Here is a 16,680-nt window from a genome sequence, read left to right as displayed (position 1 = left end):
CGATCGGGATCGGCGTGCTATTATTTTTGGGAAATTTATCGCAGTTTTTCGCGACGTAAGTCGCGAAAAACTGCGATTAATTTCCCATAAGAAATGAATGGGAGGCCGTAAAAATTGTCGCACTTTTTCTACTGGCTACTGCTCCGGCATACTTTCACCTAGAGACTCCATTTAAACTTTAAATTGTAGACACAAGTCTTGTCTATTGCTGTATTAAGCCACGTTTTGATAACTCATGTAGTTTTTGAATAATCCCTCATCAATGACCATGAGCGTTTTTGGAGAAATTCTCAGATTTCAATGGGTGTGTATTGCGTGGACAGTTAGAGGCTAGAGTGGGTGACATCATCGCTAGAGTGGGAGAGAGCCGATTAAAAACGACTAGGTTTTTGCTCTTTCCACGCTCCTCCCGGCCACAGTTTACACTCTACAGGCATGATTTTTTCCACAGTTGTAGACAAACTTGTCCTCTCTCTCACAATGTGCTCGAAAAATCTGTGAGACAAACAGAATTTGAATTAGCAGCCTCTAAGCGCGGCCACGTCTGTCTCTGCTCTCCATGCACTCCAATACAAAGATTTTCGGAGAGAAGCAGAAAGGAGCCCTGTTTTCAACTCGCGACTGTGTCCACAAAATATTCTGTAGAAACACAAAATTACACCAAAACGTTCAGGAAGTCCTCAAGGCGCTCACGGTGTCTTTGTTTTTCTCATAGGAGCTTCCGTTCTCTCAGGAGAAGCCCAAATGTGAGAGGAGTGCAGAGGCAGAAAATCGCTCGTTTTCTCCGCTTTTCTGTCGCCCCTCTCTGTCTGCCCCTATCGTCATGGGCAACCAAGCCAAATTGCCGTGACAACCACTGAGCCTCAGTGGCAGAGAGCCTGAAAAAACCTCCAGATTTTCTGTCTTTCCACGCTCCTCCCGGCCACAGTTTACACACTACAGGCATGATTTTTTCCACAGTTGCAGACAAACTTGTCCTCTCTCTCACAATGTGCTGGAAAAATGTGTGAGACTTACAGAATTTGAATTAGAGGCCTCTAATCCCGGCCATGTCTGTCTCTGTCTCTTTTTCTCTCTCTGAGTGCATGTGTGCCTGAGTGCTGAGAGGGGGCGTGTGTGTGCGTGCGCAGCTGTGTCTCATAGAGCATGATTGGGAGGGGCTCTGAAGTTGCTGTGGCAACCTCTGAGGCTCAGTACCTCTGTGAGCACTTCTCTCTCATGCTCCCTCACACACAGAGAGGCATAATGGGCATATAATGAAATGTATATGTACGCGGTCGGGCAGTAGACCCCGTGGCCCTTTCAAAATTTCCCGCAGGGAAATTGTCTAGTTATTATTATTATTATTCTTCCTCTTCCGGACGTTTTTCGATTCGCTACTCCTCCTACAGTTTTGGGAGCACCCACGCAAATGTTATATCAAAACGTGCGTCTCGATCGGGATCGCTATGCTATTATTTTTCTTAAATTTATCGCAGTTTTTCGCGACGTAAGTCGCGAAAAACTGCGATAAATTTCCCATAAGAAATGAATGGGAGGCCGTAAAAATTGTCGCACTTTTTCTACTGGCTACTGCTCCGGCATACTTTCACCTAGAGACTCCATTTAAACTTTAAATTGTAGACACAAGTCTTGTCTATTGGTGTATTAAGCCACGTTTTGATAACTTGTGTAGTTTTTGAATAATCCCTCATCAATGACCATGAGCGTTTTTGGAGAAATTCTCTGATTTCAATGGGTGTGTATTGCGTGGACAGTTAGAGGCTAGAGTGGGTGACATCATCGCTAGAGTGGGAGAGAGCTGATTAAAAACGTCTGGATTTTTGCTCTTTCCACGCTCCTCCCGGCCACAGTTTACACTCTACAGGCATGATTTTTTCCACAGTTGTAGACAAACTTGTCCTCTCTCTCACAATGTGCTCGAAAAATCTGTGAGATGAACAGAATTTGAATTAGCAGCCTCTAAGCGCGGCCACGTCTGTCTCTGCTCTCCATGCACTCCAATACAAAGATTTTCGGAGAGAGCAGAAAGGAGCCCTGTTTTCAACTCGCGACTGTGTCCACAAAATATTCTGTAGAAACACAAAATTACACCAAATCGTTCAGGAAGTCCTCAAGGCGCTCACGGTGTCTTTGTTTTTCTGATAGGAGCTTCCGTTCTCTCAGGAGAAGCCCAAATGTGAGAGGAGTGCAGAGGCAGAAAATCGCTCGTTTTCTCCGCTTTTCTGTCGCCCCTCTCTGTCTGCCCCTATCGTCATGGGCAACCAAGCCAAATTGCCATGACAACCACTGGGCCTCAGTGGCAGAGAGCCTAAAAAAAACTCCAGATTTTCTGTCTTTCCAGGCTCCTCCCGGCCACAGTTTACACACTACAGGCATGATTTTTTCCACAGTTGCAGACAAACTTGTCCTCTCTCTCACAATGTGCTGGAAAAATGTGTTAGACTTACAGAATTTGAATTAGAGGCCTCTAAGCCCGGCCATGTCTGTCTCTGTCTCTTTTTCTCTCTCTGAGTGCATGTGTGCCTGAGTGCTGAGAGGGGGCGTGTGTGTGCGTGCGCAGCTGGGTCTCATAGAGCATGATTGGGAGGGGCTCTGAAGTTGCTGTGGCAACCTCTGAGGCTCAGTACCTCTGTGAGCACTTCTCTCTCATGCTCCCTCACACACAGAGAGACATAATGGGCATATAATGTAATGTATATGTACGCGGTCGGGCAGTAGACCCCGTGGCCCTTTCAAAATTTCCCGCAGGGAAATTGTCTAGTTATTATTATTATTATTCTTCCTCTTCCGTGTCAAATTTCGATTCGCTACTCCTCCTACAGTTTTGGGAGCACCCACGCAAAAGTTATATCAAAACGTGCGTCTCGATCGGGATCGGCGTGCTATTATTTTTCTCTACAGAATACGCGTTTTTCGCGACGTAAGTCGCGAAAAACGCGTATTCGTTTCCCATAAGAAATGAATGGGAGGCGATAAAAATTGTCGCACTTTTTCTACTGGCTACTGCTCCGGCATACTTTCACCTAGAGACTCCATTTAAACTTTAAATTGTAGACACAAGTCTTGTCTATTGGTGTATTAAGCCACGTTTTGATAACTCGTGTCGTTTTTGAATAATCCCTCATCAATGACCATGAGCGTTTTTGGAGAAATTCTCTGATTTCAATGGGTGTGTATTGCGCGGACAGTTAGAGGCTAGAGTGGGTGACATCATCGCTAGAGTGGGAGAGAGCCGAAAAAAACGCCTAGATTTTTGCTCTTTCCACGCTCCTCCCGGCCACAGTTTACGCTCTACAGTCGTGATTTTTTCCACAGTTGTAGACAAACTTGTCCTCTCTCTCACAATGTGCTCGAAAAATCTGTGAGACTTACAGAATTTGAGTTAGCAGCCTCTAAGCGCGGCCACGTCTGTCTCTGCTCCCCATGCACTCCAATACAAAGATTTTCGGAGAGAAGCAGAAAGGAGCCCCGTTTTCAACTCGCGACTGTGTCCACAATATTTGCTGTAGAAACACAAAATTACACCAAATCGTTCAGGAAGTCCTCAAGGCGCCCACGGTGTTTTTGTTTTTCTGATAGGAGCTACCGTTCTCTCAGGAGAAGCCCAAACGTGAGAGGAGTGCAGAGGCAGAAAATCGCTCGTTTTCTCCGCTTTTCTGTCTGCCCCAGTCTGTCTGCCCCTGTCGTCAACGGCAACCGGCTTAAGTTGCCATGACAACCTCTGAGCCTAAGTACTCAGAGTGGCAGAGAGCCTTTTTTTAACTCCAGATTTTCTGTCTTTCCACGCTCCTCCCGGCCACAGTTTACACACTACAGGCATGATTTTTTCCACAGTTGCAGACAAACTTGTCCTCTCTCTCACAATGTGCTGGAAAAATGTGTTAGACTTACAGAATTTGAATTAGAGGCCTCTAAGCCCGGCCATGTCTGTCTCTGTCTCTTTTTCTCTCTCTGAGTGCATGTGTGCCTGAGTGCTGAGAGGGGGCGTGTGTGTGCGTGCGCAGCTGGGTCTCATAGAGCATGATTGGGAGGGGCTCTGAAGTTGCTGTGGTAACCTCTGAGGCTCAGTACCTCTGTGAGCACTTCTCTCTCATGCTCCCACACACAAATAAACAGACATATGGGCATATAATGTAATGTATATGTACGCGGTCGGGCAGTAGACCCCGTGGCCCTTTCAAAATTTCCCGCAGGGAAATTGTCTAGTTATAATTAGTACGCTAAGTGTGACAAACAATAGGTGCCATTAAACCTTAGGAAGTGTTCACAGTTATGGTTGTGTCCAATACCAGTTGTGCCGGTATTGGACACAAACAATCTACTGCAGAATCAAAATGAATATGATTCATCAAATCTGTATCCCTCACTGTGTGGGACTCACTTGGTTTGAGTTCATGTGGATGAGAAATATTGCGTAGAGAGCGTGAAAAAATAAACGATAGAAAAAATCTATCGTTTCATATTATGCTCTATTGTCACGATATATATCTTCAAATCGCATTGAACTAGAAACTTTAGTAATATGGTGTCTCTCTACTTTCAAGCTTTTTGTCCAGACCATTGTTAAATACTGATCTGAGTGTCAAAGGGTTAATGAAACATTGAAAATAGGAGAAGTTAGCGATAAGGCCGAGCCAAGATCCACGAGAGCAGAGCAGATAAGAGCTGCCTTTATTGTGCAATGCAGTTTAGAAAGTGTGCAAAGATTTAGTGCAAGAAAAAAAAACACAATATAAAGTTATAAGATAAGGTAGGGCTGTTTACTCAGTGCTAAAATGGGCTTATTTATGCTGTTGTTAAAAACAAGTCGCAATAACACATTGGGACTCTGCATGTAAACTGACCAAATTATGAATTAGTACCCATGAATTTTTTTTTTTTTTTTGATATCACTTCATGTTTATGTATCATCAGTAGACTGGGCACACATCCTTTTAATTATATACTCAGGGTCGTAAGATTGAGCTTTCATGCTTTGAGGGTTTAAAACACGGGAGGCCATTTGATGGCGATGATCAAGCGTCAGGTTTTCCTCAAAATGTAATGTTTCTATGAAATATTTGCCTTCCCACGGTCCCCTCCATTTTTAATGAACGAGGGAAGAGATTAATTAGGCAAAAGGTTCAACGGTAGAGGGTTTGTTTGTTTACAGGCAAGGTCATTAAGCATCGTTCCCCTGTGATGCCATCGCAGCTGGGACTCATTAGAGAGGCTCTGAGGAGTTGGAGAGGCACAGTCTTTTTGTCTTGGGTCACCGTGTCCTTCTTGATAATAAAATGAATGTAAGTGGTGAATCCCAAAGGGAATCTCATGAAAGTGTCAAGACAATGTAATAAATAATGATATAATTTGTGTCTTCTGGCTTCTCAATTATGTAACTGGATTGTATGTTCATGTCAGCCCAGGTTTGAACAGTACGCTGACCTTGGCTCAGCTTTTAAACCCATGACAAACCCTGTCTTGATGATTTGTACCAGGAGAGGACTTCTGAGGCTGAGCCAGGCTTTGATATATGTAGTTTATGGAATTAGAAAAGATGTCTGGACTGCAGGTGTCTGATAAGGCAAGCCTGAGAAGCCCTCCTTGAATTGATACTGTATGTGCAGAGAGGAGAGCTCCGACAGTGGATTTAAAGTTTCAGGACCATGGATAGCGAAGCATGTCTCTGTTTTTGGATAGGAGGGGTCTTTGGACGCGTTGTCAAATGTAATGTTTTACCCTCAGTCGCTAACTTTTTATGTGTGAAAGTTTTAGACCATTTTCACAAACTTCTCCTGCTGTTAGCTTGCAGTACCTGTGATTTATGGCTGCACCTGAACGGCCTGATCTACATCTCTTTCATCCTGACGTTGATTTATGATTCTTTTCACTCTGGGGTAATGGATATAAAATGAGCACTTGTGTTCTGTTCTGTGAAACTGATGAGCCAAACTTTAGATATGATCAACTTTCTCTGGGGACATGACAGTCAGAACAGGTGGTACTCAGTTTTATGAGCTCCATCACGGTCTTCAGTTGCTGTTACGCTAACTCCTCTTGCGATATGCAGTATTGCAGAAAAGCTTAGTACAGCCCCAAACTTCCCATTTATCACCCAGAAGTGAGATGTACATCAATGTATGTTTCCTCTGCACTTATTACACTCGCTGTATAACTTCCATATAATCCATATATTAATTCCCGATGGTGCCTTTGTCAACACCCTCCTGACTCTTTGACTCCTGGAACTTTCCTAATGAGACTCATTTATGAGGCGCTGCTTTGTCATTTGATCAAATTGTTTTAGACTTTAGCCTCATTCATCTCATTTGCCTTTATGCAAAGAAATGTGCTCACAATTAAATCTCCTAACATTTCTGTAACTGATGAGTGAGACAAATAACAAAGTGGAGCCACAGCAGCAGATACACTCTATGTTTATACTGTGACAATAATAGTACAGGTGTAGGTTAATACAAGGTATCTGTTGCTTTATCAGCCTTGACCAATTTGCTGGATCCTCAATCATTTTAAATATAATTTTTCTGTTCTGCACAGAATAAAACTGCTGATACCAATAATAAGAATCACACTCTAGAAGAGGACCTTTATATAGTTTATGCTTTAATTATTTATCTAAATGATCAACAGCAAGGTCACTCTAAAGGCTTGGCTCTGACTCCAACCTTGGAGATTGTAAAGCTTGATGTCTGTGTTCTGGTTCTGTTCTGGCGCTGTAAATTATGCTATTATACTAGATATAATCGCAAATTCATGAAGAATGAAAGCTCATAACAAGTTACCACAAATCAGAAAACTACCTGGTTGTAAACATGACCCTATGTCCACTATTATTGTCCGTTTAGGCATTTAATGTGTGAAACAGGCAGTGTGTGGATTAAATTTTTAGTTACACAAGGAAATGAAAACACGTCAGAGGGGTTTATCCAGCTGGATTTTAGCCCAGTGGCCACATGAGGGCAGTAGTTGACAGTTTAATGATTTTAACAGTGAACGCTAAGAAGGGTGAAAAAAGTTAGTGTGCACTGGAATGAACACTGAATGATATTGAAGATTGTACATAAACGTGGAGCTTTATACACCAGTTTGGCATTATGGGCTCTCCAGGAGCGGTCAGCGGGCTGTTTGGCCAGTCTTGGGTGGATTTTGCTGACAGGATTGTTATGTGAGCACTGAAAGACATGAAACCATTGTGAGAAAACTTTCCAACACATGCAAATCTAAATGGGTGAGGGTGAAAATATTCTCCTGCTTGTACTGCGGTTGCGTATTGAAATTCAGGTTGTAATAGTTGAGACTGCACTGAGAGGACAGAGCTCTTCAAATACCCAGAAAGTGACGGACAGGTTGTCAGAGCAGATGCAGTTTTCTCTGAGGTAACGGGCCAACGTTATGACCGGTCAGACGATCGGCAGCTCCTCTCCACTGAAGGACAGCATGAAATATTCAAACTGCTGAGACTGCATTTTTTTCCTCACAGTCGTTTGAATGAGAAGCTGCCCGTCACGTATTCACGCTGCTCAGACAGACTCGCTGGCAGCCAATTAGCAGAGCTACAGTAGGAGGTGATGTGATTAATGGGAATGGAATTTAATGAGCCCTGAATGTTTCGTCATTAAGATGAATAATTGTTACAAGGCTTTGAAATACTTTCTTATCATTTTTCTAGAATTGCTTCAGTGATTAAAAAACAAACAATGTTTTGGGGTGTTGCTGTGATTAAAATGAAGCCACAGTGGTGTGCTTTTGTTAAATGTACCACAGAAAATTAGTATGTAGAAATGTAGAGCTGTATGTTTGATATATATATAATTCATTTCTCTGCACAACATGTAGCTTTAATGTCCTGAAATTAGCTGAACATATATTAATAAACATCAGAATACCGTTTTTTCTTAGTGTGTCTTCTGATTTTAAGGGTTCATACAGGTTTCAAACACAGAAAGTGTGGGTTCTGTTGCTGCTGAAATTTGCTGTCCACAGAAACTGTACACCCTCGACATCTAATTATTCATTCACATATTGATGGAGTGATTTCTGGTTGTCCTTGAGAGGACAGCGCAGCCGGTGAAAAAGGCTGAATTAATACCTCTTAGCAGCAAGGCAGCTGCTGAGTTGTGTTCGCTACTGTAGACGACAACTTGTAAAAGCTGCTGAAAGGTTTTTATGAAATGACAGTGGCACAAGGTCACCGGGAAGTTTGTCTGAGGTGCATAGAGAAGCACCCGTCTCAGCTCTGTGAGAGTCACATCCTGATCACTCCAGAGGTGCCGGCGTCACCTCTTCGATCATTCCGCTGAGCTCGGACGTGAAGGATATTAATGATTCTTCTTAACCGATTAATCTGATCCAGAATGAGCACCTGTGCCCTCGCTGGAAAGAACTTGATTGAAATTTATGTGTGAAATGTGAGGAATTAATGTTTGTCCTTAAGTGAGGGATTAAGGTCAGGACTCCCTCTGTGTCTTTCCCAGAAGATCTTTCCACACGCTGACTGTTTCTTCTTTTGATTTACAGGCAAGTCAGCGGGTTTTAATTAGCGTATAGATCTGAGATCCAGCTTATTAACACAGAATCCGTTCTCCTGGTCAAAGGCCAATCGACCTGCCAACTGTGTTTACACACACAGTCCAGGGTGATTTTTAACCCAGGCTAGGACTCCAGTTATCCTTTTTATTACTTGAGGTGGACCTTATCAAAACACACAAAACCTTTGAGCTTAGAGGCAGGACAGAAGTTCATAATTTCAGATGTGGTTCCCATGGTTTGTAATTACAGAAAATAGAAATATCAAGGGGAGTAGTGCAGGTGGAAGCTGAGTTTGATGCATTATTTCATAATTACCCACCTGATTCTTGGATTTCTCTCTAATCTGATGAAGCATGAAGTAAATCAGCACAATGAAAATAAAATGACGACACGCCAAATGCGTAGTATTCCCTTGGTTGTCTTTATCACCAAACAGGACAAGCTGACCCCAGACAAAACTTCTAATGAGCTCCCTTTATGATGACATTACCACCGAATGCCAGTTAATGACCTTGCCTGTAACAAACAAACCTTTTACTGTTCAAATTAAAGCTTAATTAATCTCATAAGAACTTGTTGGGCGCCCCAAGCTTGTCCTCTAACAATTAAAACTGGAAGGAAATTTGCGAGGGCGCACACTAATAATGAGTCATTAAGCTTGCTCTGGAAAGCTGCCACTTCATTTAAAGTAAACATGATAATGGTGAAATGGGCGGCGCTTCTGTGACACCTATTCACAGCTGTGTGTGTCTCAGCGGCGGTTTAACGAGCTCACGCTGACTTCACCTCGGCTCTTCCTCCGCAGGGAGTCCCCGTCATCATCTCCTCCTCTGAAGTCTGAACGGTTGAGGGAGAGTGTGAACAATGACAGACCAGATTTAGTAAATGAGAGCACGAATCTGACCAGATGTTCAATGCCAACTTTCAGTTCTCAGGTTTCGATACTACAGCTGTTGACCAGACTGATTTACTGATCAATATTAGCTTATTGCAGATATATCAGTATTTGTACAAGTGTCTACTGAGAAGTAACTAGAAATCCGAGCACAGAAATGCCAAACTAACTGTAGTTTGTTCTCCAGAGAGCACTGACAAGTTGTTTTTTTCAACGCTAAGTATGTCTCTTGGTCACAATTAGCCGATATCATTAAACCAAATATTAGATAATATATACCTCGTGTCAGCTGGGCGGGTTTGATTTCCAGCACTAATTGCAAAGAAACCAACACTGTGACATTTGAGGGCTTGTATATAAAAATACCACATGAGGTTTTAATTACACTCAATATTTCGGTGATCAAGGAAAGGCACATTTAATTTTCTATCTCCTCCCCTCCAGTCTGTGATGTACTGTAAATAACCCGGTGCAGAGGAGAGGTAAAAAGCAAAGTCCGTGACGTGCCCTCCATTGCTGCCCTTTTTTCATTCATATTAACAGTCTCCTTCTGTGCGTGAACGTTTCTGTCAACACTGAGTCAAGCCTGCAATAGCTTTCTGGCTGTTGTGATGGTGTGCTAAAGATTTATGTTTTAGAGTGAAAGACTGCTTTGTGATGCAGGAAAAGGTTCTGCTTGCTGGTTTTGTTGAGGACCCTGACAGCAGAGGAGGGAAATAGAAAATCGTGTTTGCCTCCAGTTCACAGATGAAGACATTAGTGCACTGGAATTTCAAAATGTTCTCAGCTCACATTATGGAAAGCTGCACTGATGAATTTGTCCTCTGAAACATTAACCCTCCTCTACCACTGAGGGTTCAATCTGAGCTGTGTCTGAGCAGACAGATGTGACCCTCGACCCCCTCCTCTCCTGCAGAGCTGAACCCCTTCCCTCATCTTCAGACAGCAGTCAGGGCACATCCAGCAATCAATAACCAGTAATCAGACCACCAACTAGCAGACTCATTTGCATATGTCACATCGTGAACTTCTCACAGTCTACTTCCCAGGATGCCGCTTTCACCTGGGCAGACAATAAATACAAACGTACAAGTGGATATGTGTGACCCACAGGGGCTTCACTGCACCCTCAGTCTGCAGCACCTGCATGTGTGAAGGTAACCGTCCTGTTCAATCAGTGGTTGATGGGCTGTGAGGCGGACAACTCATCTTCAGGCCACTTTCTCAATGCCATAAAAAGTGTCCTGAAGTTCAGATGCGGTTGAGTTCTCTGATAGCAGCAGCTGTTTAACAATAAAAATAATATTTCTCCCCTAGCTTGCAGTTGGGCTTTGGCCACCCAGACGTTCATATGTAGAGCAAGACGATGACTCATGCCTTTGCATAAGGCAAGGACATTTGGTGCCCGGACTAAAGAACTCTAATGAATCTTTTCTCTCCTTCTCTTTTCTTTATCTTTCTTTTTGCGGCCTTCCTTTTTGCCGGGCTCGGCTTAAACCCTACCCCCACGTCCTTACAAAGTCACTCAACTGGATAAAGTCATTTACCTGGATGAAGAGGAGCGAGAGAGAGGGGAATAGACAGAGAGGGAGAGAGAGATGGAGGGAGGGTTGGCCATGCAGGGCAGAGAGGATGTATCTGTGAGGAGAATGTAGCAAAATGGAGGAGGAACAAAGAAATGGAGCAATGCCATGTGAAGTGCACCGAGAGGGCAGAGTTGAAGCCTGAGCGCTAGTTCAGATTTGTCTGTTTGACCAATAGCAGAACATTGTGTGGTTTCTACCTAAAATAGAGAGAGCTGATGGTTCGACAGAGAAACAGAGAGCATGGCAGCAAAGGCAGGCTGAAGATTAGCGAAGGAAAGCTCATTTAATGTCTGTCAAATACAGCAGTGTCCATTTGATCATGTAACATATGATGTGTGTGGTGCAGTTGCGTAAGAGACAATGCATTGGTAAACATTAAAACTGTGATAAACAGAGAGACAAAGACTGTGTGTGTGTGTGTTTCCAGACTTTTTGAGGCCAGATATTTCCAGATATAAAGTGCAGCACATAACCATTAATCCTAGCACTTGTGCTGAAACAGCACATAAGATCCTCTCTTCTCGTTTTATCTATTCTCCGTCTCCATGAGATAAATGTGATCATCTCTGTGTTTTCTTTTGTGTTTTCATCCAGTTTACCTGTTTGATGGCACTACTTGATTTACTTGATTGATAATCAGATGTTACTCTCAATCTCACTTAGCTAATTATCAGATGAAAAAAAAAAAGTTGTGTGCTCCTTAATGTGTCTCTTCACTGCTGTTTGGTGCATACTGTCTGACCAATTTCCAGAAACTCAAAGAATTACCCCACAGTCACATTGAAGCATGTGCCACATTATAGACATTCACAAGCAGCTGCACATTTAATTAAACCTTGAGACGTTATTTTTAGCCTCACTAGTGGCTCTTCGGGTGGTAATCGCAGTCTGTCGGCTGCCTGTTTGGTCCAGACTGAAATATCTCTCTAAAATTAAATTTTGCACATGAATTCAGCATAAATCTTAAGGCCTTTGGCGACCCTCTGACTTTCAATCCAGTGCCACCACCTGCATACCTGCAACACTTAACGTCATTCCCATCAGCCTTAAGTGTTCTTTGCGTTTCCTGCTAATTAGCTAGCATGCTAACACAGTAAACTAACATGCTGAACTTGGTAAACATTGCTGACATCAGCGTTGCTAGCATGCTGATGCATTCAGCTCCAAGCGCCAGCCTGACTAAGCACAGTCCTTCAGAGTAGCTGCAGACTCTTGTTAGCTGGGCCGTGTATATACAGCACACAAACACACACAGTCCTCCAACTTTCAGCACCATCACAACATATTTCTGACACACTGTCATGTCTAATTTACATCATTTTAATTGCAAAGTTTTTTTTTTTATTAGTCCAATCCTCATGGATACTTTTTCTGACTTTTCCTACTTCATACTCCCCTCCCACATGCAAGTGGGTGTTTCAGTTGTTTGCTCTGTTCCTTTATTGATGGATGGCTTTGCTGTGCATCTCTTGAAGCTCTTAAAACAACATCCTGGATCAGAGTTTCTCAGAAGTGTTTACAGTATGAATAGATTTTAAGTTTGCAATGTCAGAACGAGTCAACGTGCTTGTATCCTTGGACACTGCTTTCCCTGTCAATAAATGCATCCTCTCAGCCTTTATATGCAACATGACAGTGTATGGTGTGCTGTCATGTCACCTGATATAACAAGTGACAGTGTCTCACATTTTGATGTCAGTGTTATGTAAAGGCAGCTCCGACACTGCTGACAGTGAAGTACTCTCACCAAGAGTGTACTATGTTGGAAAATTACGCTAGAGTCAAAAAGATATGAATACATGATCTGTCTTTCATGTTATTGAATGATCTTAAATCTACAATTACCAACATGTTAAAAGCTCTCTGTTTCAACAGTATTAATCTGTGTATTTGATCTGTGTGGCTGGGAGTGTCCATTGCTAACCATCAACACCCTCTTTGTCACACAACTGTACATCGAGTCTCCTGTAGATGATTCATCTCTCACCTCGTCGTCTTAAATCTGGTGCGTGAAATCACACTGATCCCAGATAGTTTTGCCAACCACTAGTTTTCATGTGTAAACACATAAATTACATGAGAAGAGAGGCGAACTGTCACGTGTTAATGAAACAAATAATCTTCATTAAAATCCCTGCTGGTTTTAGAACACATGTGTTTGTTGTTTTCACTTTCATCACATGGCTTTGATTAATATGCTCACACACACACACACACACACACACTCTTCCTCTCCTGCTTCTTTCCCCCAGCTTTTCATGATTGACCTTGGTTTCAAAATCCCCGTGATCGTAACTTTAGTTAAGAGGGTTGATGAGCTCCAGGCTATAGAGAGATACTGACTCCACAGGTCGATCATCATTCACCATGCTTTATTAGTCACGGTGCTGATGAGATTAACGCTGAGATGCCTTTCTGTTACATTTCTCTCTGTGCAGACCTCTGCCAGCCTTACACTCCTTGGTGCTTTAAAAGAAGAAGTGGATGAGATAGTCTAGTCCTTTTCTGGTGGGCCCAGAGGTACAGATACACCTGCTTTTAGCATATTTACTTTTTTTTCTGTAAACAAAATACAACTTGGAAACATTTCTTCTGTTTAACGTCCGGCACAGTGCTGCACGAAGGCAACGTTTCCTGACAGTGATGGTAAAATGTCCTGACGTAAAGAACACTGCTAACTCACCATTTGTGTTTGACCTTTTTTATTAATGTTTGGGTTGGTTTTCTATGCCTACAACAATCACATGCATGGTTAGATTCTGTCTCTTCCTCTTTCACCCCTTCACCGATAAACTGCCCTGCCGCTCGAATGATGCACGTGTGCTATTTTCAGAGATCAAAGGCTGCTCATAAAGACGAGGTTGGTGACTTGTGCCATGTGGTTGATGATGAAACCTGACAGTTTACTCCAGCATCGCCCGCTTGCATGAACATGGCACTCCAACAAACATCCTTGCCTCATCTTTTCTGCCTTCTCTACCACTTTTTTTTCCTCTCTCTCTTATTACATTATGCACTCTCTTCATCTGCAGATTACAAACAGAAATACATTGTATTCCCTGCAGGGTTTCCTGAATGCAGACTATTAGCTTGCAGCAGTTTGCAAGGGCTGCAGTTTTAATCACACTGATTCACCGTTTCATTGCATCTTTGCAAATCAGAAATTCTATATACCTTTACTGTATATTTGTCACTTGGTTAATAAGATAAATAATACTAAGTCTGACAAGCTGCCGTAGACTGCGTAAAATGATGCATGAAAAGCATTCCTGTCTTGAGGAGATACTATATATTTGTACAATATGTACAATAATAGTCTCTTATAGTCTTTTGAGTGTCTTTGGCTCTGTGCATATTCCAGTGTGAGAGGGATAATTGCAGTTAATTGGCCAGCTGCTGAAAATGATGAAACTGGTGTTTAACTCGATTGTGACAGGACACTGCCAGGAAATCTTCCCAGTCTTTATGATGAAGTACATCTCTGACTCGCCATCCTTCCCAGAAACACTGCCTATCCTTCCCTCTCACTGTAGAGAAGTGGTCTGACGTTTCAGCTGGTCAAACAGCCACGTTGGCCAGTCTCGGGTCCGAGTCCTGCTCGTAGCGGTAATGGTAGACCTCCATCTGGTCTCTACACGCCTCTCTGATGTTGTTGAGCCATCGTTTGATGCCTCCTCGGTTCAGATACAGCACCATGAGAAACACCACCCCTATCAGGGCCAGCACTATACCGAGGAACACGTACGAAACCGCCTCAAGGTTTTCATTCATACAATCCACGTCCTCCCTTCGGAGCTTCTCCACGGGAACCCCCCTCTTGGCCTCTGGCTCGCTGCACAGGACGCGCTGTGCATCCGGGCACTGGGATGAGTTCTTCAACCAGTAGTAAAACGCCTCCAGTTCACAGTTGCACCGGAACGGGTTCAAAGACAAGTAGACGCGTATGCGCCGCAGCTGGTACAAATTGGTTACGTTTTCCGGGCCAATGCTCTCTATTGAGTTATTTATCAGCACCAATGCGTGCAGGTTATAGATGTCTAATCTCATAAGGGGTATAGACTTCAGGCTGTTACCCGCCAGCTCCAGTCTGTGGAGGTTGTGCAAACTTTGTGTGCTGAGCGCATTTGAGAGCTGCATGGTGGCCGGAGGCAAAAGAGAGTCGTTTAGGTAAAGAGAGCGCAGCTCCAGTAACCCGTGGAACGCCCTGGCCGAGATAGACTCCAACTGATTGTGGCTCAGATCCAGCAAATGCAACCGGGGGAGTCCCAGGAAGGCGTAGGGTTCAATAGCCTGTATTCCGTTGTAGGACAGCGAAAGTGTTGTCATGTCCGACTCCGTGCCGTTGATCATGAACGCACCGCGCTGTAAAGTTGAGATGTTTCTCCCCTTAAGTATCAGGGTGGACGTCCAGACCGGTATGTCTCCCGGTACCTCAGCGTCCTCTCCATCACGACAGGTCACTGTCCCGGAGTCTCTGGCACAGACGCAGGACGACGGGCAGGCATCGTCCGTCCTGACAGGCGAGAACAACAAACACACCACTGCTGCGTAACACAAACACCACTGATTCCAAAGAGAGAAAAGACACTTTGCGTTGTCGGCACTGTGAAATATCCACGTCTTCTCCCTCATGTTAGTCTCCGAGCAGCTCGCCTAGATGCCGATGTGTCTTGCAAAGATTTATCCGACTACAATCCTCTCAGGCATGTAAAGTCGACTCGGTCCGGCACCGGTTACTTTGAACCATCAGGACAGAAAACAGAAGCTTTCCACGGTCATCTCGGCGCGTTGCGTCCCCGTCTGGAGAAAAGATGAGTTTTCAGGGAGGTATTTTACGCATGGGACGGTGGAAAACAGCCGAGTGTGGAAAGCTGCTGATCTGCCCTCCCTTGGTGGTATTTTTGACGCCTGTCACTGAGAGAGAGAGAGAGAGAGAGAGAGGGAGAGAGAGAGAGAGAGAGAGAGAGAGAGAGGCAGTACGCCAGTGCAAGTGCTCCCAAGCCATCCTAAATTATACTTATTTTAGAAATCGGATCAGCAGAAGAGGCCATTTAATACTGAAACACTGATTCTATTAATGTTGTTGAGAGTAAAATAATTTTAATATTCACATGTTGCTGCCTGAAGACAGACTCTTGAGTTACTGTCTCCTCAAACCCAATTTTCCCAGTTTGAACAGCAAAATGAGCCCATTTATCATGACCAGATGGTTGTAGGATAATTTAAACTCCAAGAGATTTTGTCATTTCCTCCCACACCACGTTTCCATTCTTGCGGCCTTAATTTATGGCATATTGTGTTTGTTGTAGATCAGTTGCTGTTATTATGTGTGGGCAGTGGAGCCTGTTTAATGGGGCTATGGTGGAGAAAACTCGCTTTTGGGGAGTTGGCCACGCTCTCCACGTCTACAGTATGGAGTTGGCAAACAAATCAATAAGCTTGAATACATAAACCGCTTCCAACACAGATTTGCATGGGGCATGTGGTGCTGGACTGACATGGGACTGATCCGTCATTACATGCCGGGGACCAAGAGAGTTTCACATTCAAGCCTGGAAATAATGAGAGTGAGGTGAGTTTAACTCTAATAAAGAAATATGGTGGCTTGAAGACGGCTGGTACAAAGCATCTTTTATCCTAAGTGGAAACCTCTGACAATGTTTTCAC

General features: G+C 43.5%; 1 protein-coding gene across 1 annotated transcript; it reads right to left on the bottom strand.

Moving 5' to 3' along the window:
- Window positions 1-13,713: 13,713 nt before the first annotated feature.
- tpbgl (trophoblast glycoprotein like) lies at window positions 13,714-15,841 on the bottom strand. Its single transcript, XM_076750854.1, has one exon. It carries the CDS (start codon window positions 15,643-15,645, stop codon window positions 14,572-14,574), a length of 1,074 nt encoding a protein of 357 aa, XP_076606969.1. The 5' UTR covers window positions 15,646-15,841; the 3' UTR covers window positions 13,714-14,571.
- Between the last annotated feature and the right edge of the window lie 839 nt (window positions 15,842-16,680).

Source organism: Chaetodon auriga, chromosome 15, assembly GCF_051107435.1.
Source record: "Chaetodon auriga isolate fChaAug3 chromosome 15, fChaAug3.hap1, whole genome shotgun sequence".
NCBI classification, from domain to species: domain Eukaryota; kingdom Metazoa; phylum Chordata; class Actinopteri; order Chaetodontiformes; family Chaetodontidae; genus Chaetodon; species Chaetodon auriga.
Note: the sequence above shows the minus strand (reverse complement) of the source record. Positions and strands in the feature narration are given on the sequence as shown.

Excerpts from the sequence above, each read along its gene's own strand:
- tpbgl (XM_076750854.1), bottom strand. The coding sequence starts at position 15,645 with ATGAGGGAGAAGACGTGGATATTTCACAGTGCCGACAACGCAAAGTGT.